Genomic DNA, 21,316 nt, shown 5'->3' on the forward strand with positions numbered 1-21,316 from the left:
TCCCCTTCCCCTGGTTTTGGAGCCCGGCCCCTCGGCTAGGTGAGTTGGCCAAGGCTGCACAGCCCGTCTGTGGCACAGTCGCTTCTCGAACCCAGATCCCCAGCTCCAGAGCAGGGCTCTAACCCCCGGCCTCGCGCCTCTCGCACGCGCGCGCACACGCCCGCGGCCCCGCCCGCGTCAGTCTCCAGCCCCGGCCCAGCCCACCCGGGGCGGTCTCGCCTGACGGCCGTTGCAAACGACTTTTTCAGCAGCCGCAAGTGAGGTGAGTCGCGGCCCTTCGGAGCGGGGGGAGGCGGTGTTAATGCCCCGGCGGGGGCGCCCTTCATCCCCGAGCATGCAGTGGGGGGGGGGCTTGGCCCCCCCTTTTCTCGGAGCGGGATGAGCGCGGCGGCCGGGAGCTGCTCCTCGCTGCGGGCGAGCTGAGGCTGCGGGCGGGGGGACCTTGGGCCCGCTCCGGGGCGGGGGGCGCAGGCCCTGGGGAAGTGGGGGCCCCTGAGCCGCTGTCCCCAGGGGAGGGGGGCTCTTGGCCCCGGTGTGAGGGTCTCCCGGGCGCTACTGTAGCGGGCGGAGAGGCGAGTGGGGGTTGGGGGGCTGGTGTAGAGGGGGGAGATTGGGGGGCTGGCATGGAGTGGCGGGGGCTCGGCGGGGGGGTATATGACTGTGGGTCTGGCCGACGTTTCTGTGACGGCAGCGCCAAAGGCCATAAGCCGGCTGGGCACGCTTACGGTGTAGAAAGGTGGTGGGGTCATGGCCCTGTTTTCGGGGGCCCCCATGAATAATTGGGGGAAGGCTGTTCTCCAGTGGCAAAGGCCCATCAGGGGAGTGGAGGGTGCCAGAAAGGACTCTGGGGATGGGGCACATAGAAGGATCAGCAGGGTAGCCTTAAAACTGGGGTCTTGCATCTGTGGGAGCCCTGTGGTTTGGCTACGATTCAGGGACCCAACTTGGATTTCTTCTCATCCTTGCAGCAAAACCAGAAGGAATGAGACAGCCCATCTGTTTTCCAGCAGCTTTTATCTGTGAATTTCTTATGAACTTCATTGTAGTATCTGTTATTTAATAGCTATATAGTGTCATAGGTATGTAAGGTGCTCTAGTGAAATAAAAATACTGTCCATACAGTTCTGCCCCCAAAAGCTTTCAATCTAAGGGTATGTCCACTCTACAGCACCACTGTGCCTCTGAATAGCTGCAGCATAGATGATTCCTGCGTCTACACTAAAAATGTAGCTCCCACCGATATAACTCGCCCACTACACTGACATCATAACTCCACCTCCTTGGGAGGCGTAATGATTAAGTTGATGTAGTTAGGTTGATACAGCATTTATGCAGACACTGTGTTGCTTATATCGAATCTTACTACCTTTCAGAAACCATCTCAAAATGCCCAACGCTGGCAGTTAAATTGGTGAAAGTGCTGTGGGTGAGAACATGTGCCACTGATGAGCATAGTGTGGATGTATAAAACCAATTCAATTACTGCAGTGGCTCTATGTTGATGTAACCTAGGTCATTTTAATTTTGTAGTGTAGACTTGCCCTGAGAGGCAATAACTAGATAGACAGAATAAGTCCATCAACCTAGCTGCATCTACATGGGAGGTTAGGTTGACCTAACTGTGTTGCTGGGGACACAGTTTTTAACAGCCCTGAGTGATGTAGCTAAGGCCTTGGCTACACTGGCGCTTTACAGCGCTGTAACTTTTTTGCTCAGGGGTGTGAAAAAACACCCCCCTGAGCACAGCAAGTCACAGTGCTGTGAAGCGCCAGTGTAAACAGTGCCCCAGCGCTGGGAGCACAGCTACCAGTGCTGCAAGCTAAACCCCATGGGGAGGTGGAGTACCTGCAGCGCTGGGAGAGCTCTCTCCCAGCGCTGGCGCCACGACCACACTCGCACTTCAAAGCACTGCTGCGGGAGCACTCCCGTGGCAGCGCTGTATGGCTGCAATTGTAGTCATACCCTAAGTAAACCTAAGTTTTAGGTGTGGACCAGCCCTTAGCTAGACTTGCATGGGGTCTGGTGACAACAGACAAGGGAGGGAATGGAATAAAATCCCAAAGAGGAGACAAAGCCAGACATGAGCAGTGATTTCTCCATCAGAGTTTGGAGGAGGGAGGGGAATAAATGCTTGTTGTTTTGGGTTGTTCCCTGAGAGTCAGATGAGGATTGTAAATTAGGTGTTTTTGTCATGCTCCAGCACAGGTCCAGTTGCAGTAACATCGTGATCTGCTGTGTGACTACTGGGCCGATACTCTGGCAGAGCCAATGCTAGATCTGGAAGTGGTTCCCGAGCGATCTCTTGGGAATGAACAATGGGAATTCACCTTGGGTAGGTCCTGTGCTTGGCACTTGTCTTATCATCACATTTTTCCATGCTGTGTTAATAAGAAGTAACGACGGCCAGAGGTTTCCCTAATGCTTCTAGCATTATTCTGAATTACTGAAAATGAAATTCCTTAAAGACTATTTTTTTTGTCTCTTTTGTTTTTGGCAGTTATTTTAAAAAGGCAAAGTAATGCTAACTTTTATATAATACTGAGAATATTGATGTACATATGTAAGAATACTTCATGTTTGTTTTTAAGGATGCTCTTAGACTGACTCATGTTTTATTTATCATCTGCATTTCCTTCTATTCATACTTCCTCCCAAACCTCTTGTTGCTATTTTGGACCAGTCATTTTGAGTAACCTAGAGGAGGTGACCTAAATGTACTGATCATAGTCTGGGTAATATCAGTCAAGTGACATCAGCCTGCTCAAAAACTTACTAATACTTTGCATTTATAGAGTGGTTTTTGTATAAGGATCGCTAAACGCTTTACAAATACTATTTAAATGTCACAACATCCTCATTGGGGTAACTGAATTGTGGCATTTCCATTTTACCAATGAGGAAACAGAGTTTAAATGACTTGCCCAAGGTCACAGAATAAGCCTTTCTCCTTCCAGTCGTTCTATACAGTCTTCCTTAAACCACATGTCTTTGGTAGATTCCTCTTCCCTCCCTCCTCGCCCCCAGCAGTGTATCAGAGAGAACTCTTGCAGCCAATCCAAATTTAGTTGATTTTGTTCAGAACTAATTCGAGGCACTTAAGTGTAGCAGTAGATTTTTATATGTTGTGGGTCCTCCTACAAATGATTGACTCTTCAAACTTGTATTGTAGTAATAAGTGATCAGCATTTAAACATTATTACAGTTTGTCCTAATTGTAAGCAGTTATGAGGTTTTTCTACAATTGTGTGTGTGTGGGTTAGGAGTTTCTGCACCATACTGCTTTGCCTGTAATTTCCCAACGTTGCTATTGATGGTTCTGAACCACTGGGGTAACAATGGTGGGAGTACTGGTATAGAGAGAGCTGCAGATAGGCACCATTTTTAATCTAAGCAATGCAGAAGCTGTTGTTTCATACATGAACTGATAAGCGGAAAAGGTTTTGGTTTCGGGTCTATATTAGGCAATTGTCTTTTTGGTAAGCAGCTCTTAAATGGGTATCTTATGATTATGGTAGCAGCAGTGCAGTTAAGCCTGTTCAGAGCCACACTTGCCTCTCAATACACTGTCTTTCTGAATTGTTCTTGAAAGCTGACATTTTCCATGCTTGTTCTCAGTCCAAAGAGTGAAGTTCTTTTTTTATAAAGTTTCATAAAATTCTGCTTGACCATTTGAAGTCACTAGTATATGGGGTGAGGGGAAGAAAAGATGTAGAATATATATATATTTGCTCTTCTAAGCCAAAAGCTAATTCATTTTGGCTCTGATCCTGCAAAGACTTATGCATATGTTTAATTTTATGAGTTGTGAATAGACCTGCATTGCATGAAATATGTGTAATTCTTTGCAGGATGTGAGCCTTGAAAAGCTCAAAGATTTGGTGTATACTTAGCTTTCAGTTTGCAAGGCTCGAATTCTTACATCTGAAAACTAGCACCTTGTGCAGTATTTCACTGTTTACTATTTTTATTGTACAACTAATTTGATTAACCCAATATCTGTATATCCAAATAATCACTGAAATAAATGGAGGACTATTTATGCATATACACACACAGTTCAGGGTAGTTACATGTATTGCAGCGGTTTCCAATTTTTTTACGCTCAAGATCACTTTTTGAATTTAAAGGCAGCCCAGGATCTACCTCATCCCTTCCCCGAGGCCCTGTCCCACTCACTCCATCCCTCCTCTCTCCATTGCTCACTCTCCTCCACCAGGGTGGGATAGGGGGTTGGAGTTCAGGATGGGATGTGGGCTCTGGGCTGGGGCCAAGGGGTTCCCAGTGTGAGAGGGGGCTCTGGGCTGAGCCTGGGGCAGGCAGTTGGGGTGTAGAAGAGGGTGGGGGTGCAAGCTCTGGGAGGGAATTTGGGGGCAGGAGGGTGCTCTAGACTGGAGCAGAGTGTTGGGGTGCAGGAGAAGGTGTGGGGAGGGGGCTCTGGGCTGGGGCAGGTGCTTGGGGTGCAGGAGTGGGTTCGGGGTACAGGAGGGGGTATGGGGTGTTAGCTCTGAGGGGCCTCAGGGTTGGTGTGCAGCCTCTCACTGGGCGGCACTTATCTTGGGTGGCTCCCGGTCAGTGGTGCAGCGAGGCTAAGGCAGGCTCCCTGCCTACACCAGCCCCATGCTGCTCCCAGAAGGGGCCAATGCCTCCCTGCGGCCCCTGGGGATGTTTTGGGGACATGTGGCTCTGCGTGCTGCCCCTCTCTGCAGGCATCACCCCCACAGCTCCCATTGGCTGCAGCTCCCCATTCCGTCCAATGGGAGCTGTGGGGGTGGTGCTTGCAGGCAGGAGCAGCATGTGGAGGGAGACCCCTGTCAACCTGTCTCAAGGTCTGCGCTCACCGCTTCCGGGAGTGGCATGGGACCAGGGCAGGCAGGGAGACTGCCTTAGCGGCTGCCCTGCTATGCCACCGGAGATCGCAGTCGACTGGGAGATCCTCTAGAGTCGATTGAGATCGACTGGTTGGTGACACTGATGTATTATGTGCCTGATAATACAGAAATAAACTTGTTGTGCATTTATTTCAGTGTGCAATGATTTGAATCTTATCACAAAGTAAAAACATGGCTGTCGTTTTCAGATTAGTTATGTACTACGTATTCTGACTAAGACGCCCTTGTTGGAGCTCAGATGTCAGTGCTCTCGCTCACTGTTGGTTCGCCCCTGCATAAGTTAACTGATCTTTTTGTGTTTGTATTATCTGAAGTTCAAAAAAAGCTACTTCAAAATAGTTATCACGCTGCACAGGTTTATTTTGGTGTATGGGCACTCATTGTTTTTCTTTCCTTTATAAAAACAAACAACCACAAGAAAATAAAATGCCCTTCAACCTCCTTCACCAAAAAATGCAAACAAACCTGCTAATGCCACCTTAAAGTTGAGATTACAGATACATGCACACGCAAGAGGAAATTCACCGGTACAGTGCCTAATGTAAACATAGCTCTGCCATATGAGTGTGTAAAACATAATTAGTGTGGCCAAGTAGATTAGAGTAGGGGACTAATTGGCAGTCAAGACACTTAAGCTCTGTCTACTTCAGGGATATCTTGTCAAATTTCCCACTGTTGTTAAAAATTGTTTTCAGTTCCACCAGTTGTAGCAATGTTGGGACCCCTGCTGTAAATGGATTGCTGGCTGCTTCTGATACTTTGAGCACCATGTTGTCTATACCTGTTCTGGGCAAAATTAGATTACGGGGTTCTTGAAATGCTGATGACTTGGGCTCTGATCATTAATCCACTAGTGATGGTGATTAGTGTGAGATGTCGACACAATTTTCCTGGTGTACACAAGACCTTGGATTCTCTTCCTGGGTGTACTGCATATAATGGTACCATATTGTCATCAGCTTTCTATTTGATATACTTAAAATAATTCACTTACATTTCTTTTGCTATACTTCTTTCCTTTCTTAGTTTCACTCATATATTTTCTATCAGTCATGTTACATCGTTTCCTGCACCCACCTCAGTGTCTGTTTTCTCTTGTTGTCATCTTTGCTTTCCCTCCCCACACCTCACCTCCCAGCACACACACAGGTAGGGCCAGATGCTTAATAGCCAGAGGGGGCCCACTATCCATGGGCAGTGGGTTGTGAGAAGTCAGCCTTGCTGTCCCAGCTGCTGGGGTGCTGACACTGGACTGTCTTCTGGCTTGTAGGTGTTTTGGGGGTGGAGGTATTTGGTTAATCTGGCCCTCCCTTGGCTTTCTTGTCTGTTGCAAGAGAGGAGAAGGTACTCTGTCTGTTCCCCACCTTTGTTTAGGTCCTCCTACAAAATATTCCTGGTGTACATAACACTACTGCTGCTTATAGCTTTGCCATGCTCCAGTGGATGTTGATACAGTATTAACATTGAAATGTACACAACAATATATTGCTTCCTCACCTCACTCTTACTCATCTCCTGTGCTCCTGTTTGCCCTTAATGAGGATTTAGAATTTCTTCCCACTCTACCCCCCTTATAACTTACTAATTTTTTGTGCATTAAGTTTTGGAAGAGTGTATTTGTTCCCTGCAAGGACTCATTATGCAGCCTCTTTAGCACACCCAGCCTCTGATGATCATAGGAGAGAACATGAGGTTTGGAGTTCAATCTGAGTATCCCACACAGCAGCTGAGAGCATTGCCACTGTGGGTCAGCTTGTCTGTTCTTATTTAAAATAATTTAAAAGTGAGATAGTATTTCTTTCTCTATCTCCTGGGAGTACAATCTGCCATTTATAAAGAAATTTGTTCTTCTCACTGATGTGTACTCCAGGGAACAACTTTGCAGCAAAATTTATATCCAGTACTTAGGTTTGAACAATCATCTTCAAATTTGCCTTTTCTGGAAAAGCTTGTACCCATAATTCTCCACCAGGGAAAGCAGCAGTGAGGAGAGGACTGAGACAAAGCGTTTGACAACTCAGTGGTAAAAATGTTGGCATCACATCTCTGTTATAGCTTCCACTATTGCTATGGTGGAACTGTCCTGGCAACAAATTACAGTAGAACCTCAGAGTTACTAACACCGGAATTACAAACTGACTGGTCAACTGCACACCTCATTTGGAACTGGAAGTATGCAGTCAGGAGCAGCAGAGACCAAAAAAAAAAGGGAGGAGGGGAAAGGAATGTATTAAAGTACTGCGTTAAATATAAACTACTAAAAAAAAAAAGGGAAAGCTTAAAAAAAAAAGCGCCATTTTTCTTCTGCATAGTGGAGTTTCAAAGCTGTATTAAGCCACTGTTCAGCTGTAAACTTTTGAAAGAACAGCCATAATGTTTTGTTCAGAGTTACAAACATTTCGGAGTTATGAACAGCCTCCATTCCCGAGGTGTTCATAACTCTGACGTTCTACTGTAGATATAGTTTTTTTCTAATATAGACAAGGTCTCATCTCTTGTTTCAGGAGTTGATGTTACATAGCTGATTTTATACCAAGAATAGTGCCTTACTTAAATTTAAGGTGTAATTTATTTATAATCAATTAAAAATTTACATTTAGAATATAAGATATAATCTGACCAAAATAACACATACCATGGTATGTTTTCCAGAATAGGGACACTTTGCTTTATTTAAAATTACAAAATTAGAAAGAAGAAAATAATTTAGAAAGAGGCAAGAAGCTAAAATAAATAGCAAATCAGAACTATAAAAGCTAAATTGACCTGTAGCAATCAATTACATTTCTATATGGGTTTATAAGCCTTTTTCAGCTGTCGAATTGTGGTGTTGGAACCAGGAATATATATACAATTTCTTTACACATGATCACATTTCATTAAAAGATACAACAAAAGTTTTGACCACATTGCTGAAGAGGAGCTGACACTACACTATTCTCTATGTAGTATTGGCTATGTAACATCAAACGCGAAAACAGGAGATCATCTACTTTAAAGTCTGTAATGAGCTTTGTTAGAAACTGAATTGCAACAGGATCTTGCTATTAAACCACATACTTACCTTAGCGTGTGTACCTTACTTTATTCTGCAAAAAGAGTTTATTTTAGAAATAATTGTGTATAATGGGCTTTGGATCAGGCCCTTAGACACATTATTGGAGAATTAAATCCACCAAGAAAGGTGATTCAAATAGAAAACTGCTGTATACACATAAGAAAAACGTGGACTCTTTCCACATAAACTTTGGCTTGTTATTTTGCCTTTGTTGGAGATAATTGGTTTGTATTTTTTGAGTAGAAGAACTTTATTGTTTGGTGGATAAGCACAGACCTTTCTGTTCCAGAAACACTGCTGAGATCACAAGTGAAGTAGGCTTTCGTTATTGTTTGCAAATCCTTATGTTGCAACTTACTACTTTTAGGTGATGAACCAATTTTACCTCACCTTTAACCTATTGGGCCAAATTTATTATCTGTGTGGACAAATTTGAGAAATATGACTTGTATTTATTTACAGGAATGCCATTGGCTCAAGCTGTAGCAATTCTTCAGAAACACTGTCGTATTATCAAAAACGTCCAGGTTCTGTACAGTGAGCAGGTGAGTAGAGAATGACCAGGCCAGGTTGTTAAAGTAATAATTTTGTGATAACTAAGCAATAAGATACGAAGGTGTGTCAGTGTTGTGTAATACTACACCCTGTGTATAGTTCAGCCACATGTTGTGGCTGTTGTCTAATATCACTCATCTTGAAGTGTGTGGCTTTTAAAAGTGGCTAGTTAAATATTATGTGTGTTTTTTGAATAACTCTTTGAGGAGGGTAATCAAAATATTTTATCAGCTGCTACGATTCGTTGTTATGGCATGATATTGCTATAGCTTGGAATTTTCAGGCACCAATAATTCGTTCTTTGGTGAATGCTACTTTTTTATGTTGACATGTTTTAGTAGGATGGGGAGCTCTGGAAAATAGTGTGTTGAAAAAGGGGAGTTTATTGCTAAGGTTGCTAACCTGAGTAGTTCTGACTCTCTTGATATAAAAAGATTTAAACAAGTAATGGCTATTTTGAAGCTGAGTTTAGTTTTTATAGTCTAGGAAAGGACTTCTGCAGCTCTGCTCTTTAAATAGCTGAGCAGTGATCTTCTAATCTTTTCGCATTGTTTCTGTCAAGTGTTGTAATATTTTGTAACGGTGAAATGCTTCTCACTTTCTCAAGTCCTGTCTGATGCAGTGATGATGAGCCCATGGAAGTGCTACTTTCTTACTCTTCTGTGCATCAGCAGTTCTGCTTTCAAAAGCAGATGCAATAATTTAAAACACCTAGATGTCTTAATCATGCTTTTGCATGATTTAAACATTATCCAGTGTTACATTAGTTCCTATGCTTTTGATGTCCCTCCTGCATTGCACACTGTAGTGTACTGGAGGCAAAATCTATTAACTAGGTGTAATAAAATGCATTTTTTAACTTCTCTAGTTTTTGGGGGAGTGTGAGGAAGGGAGGTGGGGATACCAAATACCGTGAAAATATACATGAGTTGCCTGTTCTCAGCTACAATAAACTTGTATTGTGTCCTGTTGTTTTTAGGAAGCAGTAGATTAGAAGACTTTTTCACATTGTCCTTAACTAAATCTGTTAAAATTTGAATTTGTATCAACAATATAAAGGCTGAGCAAGAGATCCTCTGACATAGGAGTACAAAAATAATCAAGGGAGAATCCTGACTCTTTGGTTTACTGCCAGATACATATCTCATTAATTAAATGAGTTTTATCCTTTTTTTCTTTCCAGGTAATATAGATTTATGGCTTTCATAATGTCTGCATATTTACTTTGCAAATTAGAAATGTAGCCCATTACAAATAATACACTAGACCATTTGTATGACAGTGGTTAGTAACAGCATTAGTTTGTGTCCCACATTTTCTCAACCCCTGTCAGTACAGTGCACTGCAGAATATCTTCTGGATTTATTTAGAAGAATAATGTAGTCCTTGTTTCATTCTATGATGTGGTATAATAGAAGGGTTAATATTCCAGCGCTAGAAAACATAGCATACTGTTCGTTGAGCTTTGTGCTTTTAGAAGGATCATGCTGAGACTGACTAGAGATCTTTCCTCAAAGACCATCGTTCATCTTCACTCCTCAAATGATCATAAGTATAGAAATGTTTTTGTGGGATCATGTTTCCCGAGGAAAAATGTTTGATAGATACAGTACCAAAAATAAAAGTATTTTGAGCATTGGGAGTGGTTCTAAACGTGTTTAGATTATAACCATTCCATACTAAGCACTTATATTAATTAAGCCTATTAATTAAGCCCCAGCCTTGCAACTGACTGCATGTGGGCCCAACCTTGTCCTCGGGCAGATCCTCACTGATTTCAGTTGGGCTTTGTGGGTGCAGGGATCTGCTGGTGTGGTCACTTGGTTTCAGGGCCTTAATGAAGTGTGTCTTATGTTGTCTGGTCAAAACGAGTTATGTTCATATACCTGAATTTAAACATTGAGAATAACTCCTCTGCTCCATGATGTTTTTTGAAACATGTTTGAACAATAGAACGTAACAGCTTAAAATATTTGAGCATCTAGACTACTATCCTGAAACTCCAAGAGTATGTGTTAATTCTTTACAAATGTATCTAAAAAGACTTCTCAAATTCAGCCAGCTCTGTTCATATTAAGGGTCTGATCTTAACAAACATGGGAAGCCTGAAATGCTGCAGAAAAGCTTTATGAACCTGTCTCTGTAACTGTAAATTGAGGGAAAAGCTTAATTCTGGGGTTTTATTGCTGGTGAATTTTAATCTATGGATATTAAATACCTTTATTTTTAAACTGTCAATGGGAGCTGGGCACCTAACTCCCATTTGTGCCTTTATAAATCTCCCCCTCCATCTTATACCGTCAGAATATAGTAATACCTTCCATTTCCCATAGACTTACGTGGAGTGGTATTGTATAGAAATCCCCTCCTTTTGGGAAGGGTTAATCTCAACCACCTCCTGGAATTTTTTGTCATATTTGAAGTTTCACTTTGAGTACTAAAAATCCCATTAATTTAACTTGTGTCCCTCAAATTTTTCTTTCTTTCTGGCCATAAAATCTGTCATAAGGGAAGATGACCTGCAGACTGTGGTAATTACCAAGGCTTCTCTCAGATCGTTGTTTTCCCTCGTTAATAATGTTTTCAACTTTCACACTAAGCCTGAATTAAATTTATAAACATCCTGCGTAGAACCTTAGAACTCTATTTGCTTAATCTCCTGGATAATGAGCTTCTAAAATCAGTGGAATGCAGAGCGCATCACGTATATTCGGAAAAGTTATGTAGTATGTCTTCGGCATAACACAATGGATGTTCTTAACTATGTGTATAAGCGCTCTGAATTAATTTTCTAAGACATCAGAAAAGCTCTAATACTAGCACTGATAGTCTTTTCTGTTGATATATGACATGCTTAAGTATCTCCTAATTCTAGACGACTTTGCATATTTGCATGTTTGCTTTCTCACAGCTACCTTATTGCTTGGGTAGAACTTAACTGGTTTTCTGTAAGGATGGATGAGATACTTAGTATAGAGTGGTTATAATCTAAACACAAATGTGTTTAGCACCATTCCCAATACTCAGAATATCTTTATCTTTGGTACTGTACCTATCAAACATTTTTCCTCAGGAAATACGATACTATAAAGACATTTCTATTTTTCTGATTATATGAGGAGTGAAGAGCAAGAATGCTTGCTGCTGGAGTTTCTGATGGCATTTCTGAGTCTCTCTCCCCCCCTCCTGTGATAAAGTATTTTCCATTTCCCCTTCTTATAGTTAAAGGAGCTTTGTCAGTTGATAAAAAGGCCCCAAAATGTACTCTCCATAAATGAAAACAAATCCTATGCGGCATTTCTGGAGAGAGTACTTTTGTATATTGTTATAGTAGCAGTTAAATCAAATCATAGGGAAAACATACAGTACATACAATATTTCAAACCACTTTTGGTCTAACTACAAACAATCCTGGAATAAACCGCATTTATTTTGCACCTTCAACTTCCTTTTATTTAAAAAGTGGTTTAGATAGGAGCCTGGATTAAATAGGCAAAGCGATTTAAAATCACATTGTTCTGAGGTCCAGGATTCGGTCTATTCAGTTGTGGACCTATAGCAGTTTTCAGATTCGTTTACAAAATATCAATCAGGGATAGCAATGAAAGTGTATCCCTGAAGTTTTTCAGTGGCATAAAGCATCTGTCCTTGGTTGTTCTTGAGAAACCTGGCTTTAAAACTATGAAATTTTGATGTATAGTAAACCTTATTTATATTTTACAAAAACAGTTCTAATTTCTCTCACCTGGAGTTGATTTACTTTAATTATTGAATCTGACTAAAAATCATAGATATGCTCTAGCTATAGCTCTCTCTTCTGCTGCCATGACAGTCTGTTCATGTTAGGTCAACTTCTCCCATTTGAGTTCCTCCAGAGAGGTAAGATTCACAGCAAGACTTACAGTGCTGGACATTATCTTAGGTTGTGAAATCTAGTGTTGTTGGCTGCCGTTGGCTGCCTTTGCCTGCCTACCAACCTTCTCCCCCTGCAGGGAAAAGTTGGAAAGGTGGGTTTCATTGTGGGTGTGCATGCGCGTGCGGGAGTGACGGGTATGTGGTCAGACTGGCTGTGCTAGAGGCAATTTACTGAGTATGCCTGGACTATGTTGGCAGTAGAGAACTGCTATCACAATATACCACTGAAAATAGAGACAGCCTTAGAGTCTGATCCAAAACTGATTGAACCCAGTCAAATATCTGTTCACATCACTGGGCTTTTATTTAGGCTCCTAGTTATTATGACTCACAGTAACTAAGGAAATGTAAATTTGCATCAGTCGGTCTGAAATATTCCATTTAGAACCTCACCCAGACTGTTTATGATATTCTTTGGTATTTGACGTGCATACCACTTCCTTAAGTCTAATATGTAATCATTGCTGAGGAGAGGCTCTTTAGTCTTCATAAGATGGGCCCACCAGTGCCGAGTGCAACAAACTGTCCTACATGATGTGTTCCAATTTTTCACTCTAAGCCCAAAATGTCAGTTTCAGTTGCCCTTTTTCCATCTGTAAAAGCAGCAAGAAAGCTATATTCCTACTTGGTTGTGAGTTCATGCAAGGTGTGAACTTATCAACAACACTTCTGTTTTATTAAATAGGAAAACTGAAGGCTACATGTACTTCGGTTTAAGCCTATACATAGAACAAAACAATTGGTTGCTGTGCCAATTGAATTGACCATTTGGGAAAAATATTTTTCTTTGTTTTTTATATATGTGGCAACAATCAGCTTTCCATCTGAATGCTTCTACTGTTTTTGTTTTACAGTCTCCTCTTAGCCATGACCTCATCCTTAACCTGACTCAGGACGGAATCAAACTGCTGTTTGATGCTTTCAATCAGAGACTTAAGGTACCAAAAAAGTAACTAAAATAGATTCTAGCCTAGTCTTGCAAATACTTTAGTTAACAAATCCTTTTATTTTTTTTACATAGTGTTTATATGCCGACTCTAACAGACTCTTGCAGTACAAGACTATCGCTGTGTTTCTGTTTGTAAATACAGAATATCTTAATCCTGCATTTTTGCAGTCGGGGGAATGTGTGGTGGTGGTGGATTTTTTCCATTTGCCCTTTTATTCTTTGCTTCCGTTTTATCCATATAAACACTTTTTTATCCTCTAATTCTTGCTTTCAGCTGAACTAAATTCATGATATACTCATGTAGCCACTAGTGCACCTGAAGTCATGTGGCATCTCAGAAGACCAAATTCAAATAAACAGGTACTCCTCCATGGAGTTTAGCTTACACTGAATTAGCATTTGTACCAAAGACTGAGATCATCATTCTAACAGTGCTCCCAGCAGTATCTGTTAAGTAATGCTGTGCTCAAAGAGGTGCATCTCCCACGAATGCTTTGCAGTTGCATCACATTTGCTAGAAGACAGGCTGGTTACATCTACGCTACTCATAGAATTTAAGAGAAACAGAGAAAATGCTGCTATTGAGGTGACATGGTTCAGCGAAGCAAATGGACAAGTACAGGTGTGCAACTGTAGAGATGTGATTAGGTTATTACAAAATAAAAAGGATTTCTTAATTAAAACACCGTAGCTGTGTATTGGTTGTGGGGTACTGAGCCGTTCACTGAGTCACCAGTTCAAGTTCTGTTCCAAATTCTGACCAAGAATCAGTGATGGCTGTTCAGTAGTCTTTCTGAAACAGCTTTGTGACACCCTACCACATCCTGTTTCTAGTGGACAAGGTGTAGACAGAAAACCCCTACCCATTTGGCACAAATTGACATGCTACTTGGCATCACCTGTACAAAACAGAAGTACTGTGTGAACATGATTAGTGATCTACAGTGTCAACTCTGACAATGGTTCCTCCAGGAGAGGGTGCCTCACATCACCCTTCCAGCCACGATTAAGGGTGATATATGGCGGGGGTTCTCAACCTTTTTCTTTCTGAGGACCCCCCAAACTGCTATAAAAACTCCATGGCCCACCTGTGACGCAATAAATGTTTTTCTGCATATAAAAGCCAGGGCGGCGTTAGGAAGTAGCAAGCTTGGGGCACCACGCCACAGGGGCCCCCATGAAGTTACATTGCTCAGGCTTCAGCTTCAACCCCGGGTGGAGGGGCTCAGGGGCCTGGGCTTCAGCCCCATGCAGCAGGACTTGGGCTTTTTGCCCTGGGCCCCAGCAAGTCTAATGCTGGCCTTGCTTGGAGGCCCCCCTGAAACCTGCCCGAGGCCCCCTAGGGGCCCCTGGACCCCTGGTTGAGAACTGCTGCTCTATGGATCCTTGTTTTTTCTACCTATGGCTGTACTGTTTGTAGAACAGTGTGCTCTCCCAGCTTTCAATTTAGACTTCCCATGAGCACAGAAAATCACTGTAAAGCCACTACAGAGGGTTGAGGGGAAGAAGTTAATCAATTGAAATGCAAAAGATATTCTAATGGACTAAATATTTGTGAATTGCACGTAATTTGAATTGTTAATTTTAACTAAATTTAAGATTTCTTTATAGTTCAATACCATTATGCATTCATATATTTTATAATTGTTAGAAGTATACCTTAAATGTTAAAAATAAGTTAATATGTGCATTTTTCAGACTAATTTTCCATTAAGAGCCAACGGAAATGAAATGAGACGTGGTCAGATATTTTTCCTCCTTCAGAATGGGCCGGATTATAGTTTATAATTGAATTGTGGCGGCTTCTGTTTATGAAATCCTTCCTGTATTAATGGGATCTTGCTGTCTTTAAAACAGAAGTCTTATTGATATTCAAACAGCGAAAGTGACGTTAGGGTTATTAACAGGATGTTTTAAAGCTGTTTTTCAGAAGGAGCTGCGTTTTCCCAGTGCGGGCTGTTGCTTGACCGTAGAAACTCTTTTCAGTAGCATTATTTCTTTAAAGAAACTGAGCTTGATAAGACTGAAATAATCACTTCAATTATACATCGCGTTTCCTGCCATTTACTGAGCCTCTGAATCTCATTTTTAATGAATAAAGCAGCTCCTTTTCTCCCGCCACCCCCAAATCTCTCACTTCAGTTTTTGAGAGGGTGGGATCAATGTCATTTGGATACCAATAGCACATATTCAGGAGTTTCCCTGCTATTCTTCCTCACTCTTACGTGTTTAAATTCTCCTACTACAGCCTGTTTGTTTAAAATTAGCAGGGTTAAACAAACTGATCTGGTTTAGTGGTCCAGCAAAAATGCATTTTGGTCTCTAATCTTAGATGGTCAACAGTTCTGTTGTAAATTGTGCAAACTGCACAATTATAAAAGGATATAATAATATTTTGTGAAATTTAGCTGATATTTATAAAGCTACTTGGGACATATTCTGTGTGTGCACACACATTTATTTTAGATCACTTCTTAGTGGAGTGATCAGACTTGTTTTAAAAAGAATTTGTTTTAGGTGGGGATTATTAAAACCTGCTGTAAAGATGGCATGGTTCATGTTAGTTTCTCCATGGTTCAGAACCCTAAGTTCAGCAGTGAAACTGACAAAAATCATGTCACTTCACTCTGCTGTTACTTGAATAGTATGTAGCTATTAGAGCTGGTCATGCGGAAGATGACAAGAAATAAAGGCTTCTGGAAGTTAGAATGGCAGAGTTAGGAGGCCAAGGGAATAGTGGCAATATCCATGACATGCTTTTTGTGCCTGTGTGGGTAGGAAGAGACCTCTCTGTACCTTCCAGCAGCCAAAGGGATGCAGGGGTCTTTAAGTCTATTGCATGTATTACCCAGAGGCTGAAATGAAACATGGTGCCCTGGACCAACTTTTAGGGATAGCACTCTAATATGAGTCCAAGTACCATCCTCCTGTCACCACCCCCCGCTCCCATTCAGCTAGGGAAGGAGCTAGACTTCCACTATGCTGTCCTTTCCTGTTGCCTTGCAAATTCTACAAGCCCTGTAAAGTATTAAATATTCAACCTGTAAATGCTCTAAAATTCTTTTAATATTAGATTATAGTAAATTGTTTAAACTACTGATCTTTCTCAAATTCAAGCCAAAAGCTTCTTGATTATGCAGAGATTGATCAATAATTGGGTTTGAATGCTGCTGATTACACATTTGCTTTTATGAGCAGTGGAATAAATACCATGGTTGTTTTGTCAATAGTAGCTAAGCTAGTTTTTAAAAAGTCCTGCCTTAGCCTTATGGCTTATTGCAGTATTTCTTCAGTGGGTGTGTCTGCAATGACTATGAGTTTATGTAAATGCACTGGGTATTGCTGGACTGCATAATTATCTATAAACGTTCCAAAATAGAGCTTGTTTCTTTCTCTTACCTGTAGTTAATAATTGTGTGCTAGACAGGAATAGATTTTGAGTTTGAATAATGGGATGATAATTTGATTAGGCTTGGAAGAATTGGATTTTTACTGGTAAATGTCAATTTCACAGTAAACATACAAACCAGTTAAAAAATATTTCCATCAGTGATAACTGAAATTTACGGAGGCATAGTAGAAATATTGCTTGAGATCTTATTGGAGTTTGATTTTTAAGAATATTTACTTAGTATATTTTGACATGCAATGTTGACAACTTGTGTTTTAATGGTTATAAAACTTTAACTTGTTGATTCTCAGTGTCTGTCATGCAATAATTGTTTGACTCCTCCCATAATGGGAAAACTTAAATCAATAAAAAAGAGAAAAAGCTTCAAAGCCATAATTTTGCCCAACTTCAAGAATTTAAATTTATAAAAGTAAAAAGTGATTAAAGTAAACATCAATGCCATCCATTGCAATAATAAAAAAAATTGAATCATGTCAAACCTACTTATGATGAATTGGCACTTTTTTGACTGCTGTCAATGCCTCTTGCTGTCTTGGAGCTCATTTACCGAACACACAGTTCCTTTAGCTGACTGTGCTCTTTCTGTGTTCTTTGATTCATCCTTTATTATATTCCTGGATCGTGAATTGTTTTAGCCAGGCAGCAGCCTTTGATTCCGGCACTCATAAAAAGCTGCTGAGTTTTTTCCATTCTTGGGTTAGGCTAGATTTTTTTCCCCTCACTTCCAGAGATGTCCATGTGCAAAATAAGAGCATGTGGAGGACTTAAGAAAATGGAATCTGGAAAAAAATAAATAAAAAATAGGACCAGTACTGACTCACAATAACGCCATTTAAATGATCTTCATTCTTACTGGGGCATCTGTTAGATCGTAGCAGACAATCTAGAAGAATTGAACCAAATTCTAATAATACAAAGTGTCCAGGATTTTAAGAAGCAGAACTAGGATGACTATATTTATATATAAACTTGCTTTAATGGACAGAAGAGAAATACTTGTTCATTGGGGTTTGTTTGTTTGTTTGTTTGTTTGTTTGTTTGTTTGAAGTTGAGTTTACCAAATAAAAATGTGTTTCCTACTCAGCTTCTTAGTTGTCTAAAGTGTATTGGCTTTTTCCTATATACTTGTCATTTTGCTTGGGGAAATTTTCATTTTCTTAAGTGTCAATAGTATACAATTAAACATGAAGTACTTATTATACAGGATGTTGTATGTAGTTTTAAATGTACATTATAATATTTTATACAGGGATATTCACCAAACAAATTACTAAAACAGGACTTCCTTCTTGGTTGGTGGCATTCATATGAATTTAAAACCATGTGTGTTCAGTTAATATGCAGCACAATATGTAGAGTTTTTAAAAGTCTCTCCAAAATTCTCAGTACTACTTATGATGGGCGATTCCCCTTTATCCTCCATGACCCTGTGTCCGCAGCCGTGTTTCCTCCAGCCACAGAGGGAGGGCTTCTGTTAAAGCTTCATGAAGGATTATCCAGGGCAGCACAAGGCTCCCTGTTTTTCCGACAGCAGTTAGACACCATCCTCTCTCTTTCTCTCTGCAGCTACTGGCACAGGAAGAAAGGTATCTAAATTTAGGAGAAAGTCTGCGGGAATGAAGGGGGGCCAAGTTTAATCCTTTTTTATTCCCTGAAAATCTGCTTTAGGCCCAATCTAGCATCAGGAGCCATTAGTGCAGATTCCTGTTCCCCAAGGAGACTCATCAAGATCAACAGGAATCCATCTAGGTGCAAGAGTCTGCAAAAATATATGCAGGCTCAGGCCCTCATAGTGGAGGTTCTGAGGAGATCTTCTCTAAATTCAATAAAAACAAGATATGTACATAAAACAAAAATATTAAGAGTTATTATGCCTCTGGTCTGCTGTTACCCTTTATGGATGGCTATTTTAAGTGTCTGTTACAGCACCTAAAGCCTTTGGTTAGGCATCTTGTGTGTTTACTTTGAAAATTAAAACTTTTATATCTGCCACAAATCACTTTGCTGAGTGAAAAAATGAGAGAGGTTTGAATATAGTGAAAGCTGTACAAGGAACCATCATTTTTAGGCAGTCTGAGGAGTCCAGCCCAAAGAATCTTCAAATGTGTTGGTGGCACGTCTGCTGCACTTCTATTAGGAGACCACCTGCATTCGGTAACCATTTACTGTCACTTCCTTCAGAGATTGCTTAAAAGAAGTTGCTCTGTAGATACTACTTTAGCCCCCAATCTGCCAGAATGATCCATTCATACAGATCCCCATTGAAGTCAGCAGGTTCCATGCAGGTGCAGGGATCCACCTTTGCAGAGTCATTAACAGGATTGGGGGTTTTTTGATGCTTGTTTTAGAACTGTGGTAAACGCTGAAAATTGATGCTCACTAATCTATCTTGATTTGTTTGCAGTGTTGTTATAGCTATCTTGGTCCCAGAATGTTAGAGACACGAGATGGGTGAGGTAATATCTTTTACTGGACCAACTTGAGGACCTGAAGAAGAGCTCTTTGTAACTCAAAAGCTTGTCTCTTTCGCTAACAGAAGTTGGGCCCCCCAAAAAAATATTACCTCACCCATCTTGTGTCTCTAATCCAGTGGTGGGCAACTTGCGACCTGCGGACCGCACACAGCCCGTCAGGGTAATCCTCTGGTGGGCTGCGAGACAGTTTGTTTACATTGACCATCCACAGGCACGGCCGCCTGCGGTTCACCGTTCCTGGCCAATGGGAGCTGCGGGAAGCATCAGCCAGCAAGTCCCTGCAGCCCGCGCATCTTCTTCCAGCTCTCATTGGCCGAAATGGTGCACCGTGGCCACTGGGAGCTGCGGGTGGCCGTGCCTGTGACGGTCAATGTAAATAAACTGTCTTGTGGCCTGCCAGCAGATTATCCTGACGGGCAGCAGGTTGCCCACCACTGCTCTAATCTGGCTTGATTCAGTTAAAACCAAACAGACTTCCACTAGAGAAGGTGAACTTGCAGAAATAACTTGGGTCAGTAGTCTGTCCTAAATATCCTATTTCAAACTCCTGTGGAACTGCAATAATTTTTTCTATTTTCTGTCTTTCAGGTGATTGAAGTTTATGACTTGACTAAGGTGAAGTTAAAATATTGGTAAGTGATTTAAGATTACTTTGTACCATTGGGTCACACATGATATATTAGTTACCATCTCTTTTTCACTCCAGTCATAATTATTACTGGACTGCACTGAATTTTTGTCTCATTAATTTCTCTTCAGGAAAACAGTTGTACATTTTTTCATCAGAAGTTAATTTAATTATTTAGAAGTAAAAATTATAGGTGATATTCTCATAATATATCAAATTAAAGAACATGTTCTTAACAGAAATGAGTTTTGGGTACATTTTGAACAAGAGTCCAAGTATTTAAGGTTGGTAGGCATGATGCATATTGGATCATTAGTTTTGTGGTGCCAGTAGGATTGGTTTGGGTCAGTTATACTGTATTTTGTTGCTTATGCTTATTATAATTATTCTGTTTAGCTGGGGAAGAGCTTTCAATTATTTATATGCTACTCTAACAGTGAGAACAAAATTCAGATAACATTTCTAAGCATATTCCCTGTGTACATTACCAATCCCCTGTTTCTTCTAAGGTTTTTAGACTTTCTGTTCTCAGCTTATCATATTATTAAACATGTATATGTAGCACGAAAGATGGACATGGACCTTTACAAATAAAGTTTCAGACCCTCCCTCAAGGACCCGTAAAATCTAGGGGCAGATATGACTTCAGGCAAGGGAGAGAAAAGAAGGCTTACACAATACAGTTGAGGTTTTATATTCCACACAGACATGCATTATGAGAGTTATTTGGAGATGTATTAGGTGAATGTAGAAGTCTGGGTGGTATATAGTGCTTGTGTTAGTGACTGGCAATGACTCCCATTTTTCTGGGAATCGCTTTTTTCTGGTTGCCACCATTTTTCATCTTGTGTGTTCTATTCACTGATTATTTTGCAAGTGTAAATGTGGTAGTAGGGAATGTTAATTAGGTAAAATAAACTGAACAGCAACCCACTGCCACATACAGTATGTGGTATTATATGTAGTTTTTTTTAGAAAGCCTGCATCCCATAATTATCAAAGGTTAGTTATAATAAAAAATGATCCTTGTGAAATATTTTAGTGGACATACTATTGAAATGGTTTATGCAAGCCAAAGGCAGAATTTCTTTGATAAAATCAAAAGTATATCTTTTTCTTATTCTCAAAAGCCCACCTTATGAGTATGGAATTGTCATTGTCTATATTTTTCCTCTGAGCTCCAGGGCTGAACCTGAAACAGAATTTATCAAGACTTTTTTGTAATGGGAGTTGAAGGTTGGGAAGCTGCGTACACAGAGTGATTGTAGAAATACCCGCAGATGTTTGCAATAGTTCAATTTAACTGAAAGATCTTTTTTGAAAAGAGATCAGTGCTCGCTTTCCCATGTGGCTGTCCCTTAAAACCTCTTTGTTATGGAAAATGGCTGTAATACCCTTCTTTCCAAATTTTTTGTAGCAATCATGGAATTATAGGG

General features: G+C 40.9%; 1 protein-coding gene across 9 annotated transcripts in view; it reads left to right on the forward strand.

Moving 5' to 3' along the window:
* The first annotated feature begins 206 nt into the window (after positions 1–206).
* Positions 207–21,316, forward strand: part of PHAF1 (phagophore assembly factor 1) — a 49,026-nt gene continuing 27,916 nt past the window's right edge. For 3 of the 9 annotated variants that reach the window (XR_004374410.2, XR_004374411.2, XR_004374412.2), the window contains exons 1-5: positions 640–1,079; positions 2,201–2,332; positions 8,410–8,492; positions 13,272–13,355; positions 19,841–19,884. Coding sequence is in view for 6 of the 9 variants with exons in the window: in XM_032785762.2 (XP_032641653.1) it covers positions 2,269–2,332; positions 8,410–8,492; positions 13,272–13,355; positions 19,841–19,884 (275 nt within the window). In the remaining 3 variants the exon portion in view is untranslated. The other 6 variants (XM_075073767.1, XM_075073769.1, XM_075073768.1 and 3 more) reach the window with 6 other exon arrangements.

This window comes from Chelonoidis abingdonii, chromosome 19 (assembly GCF_003597395.2).
Source record: "Chelonoidis abingdonii isolate Lonesome George chromosome 19, CheloAbing_2.0, whole genome shotgun sequence".
Taxonomy (NCBI): Eukaryota; Metazoa; Chordata; order Testudines; family Testudinidae; genus Chelonoidis; species Chelonoidis abingdonii.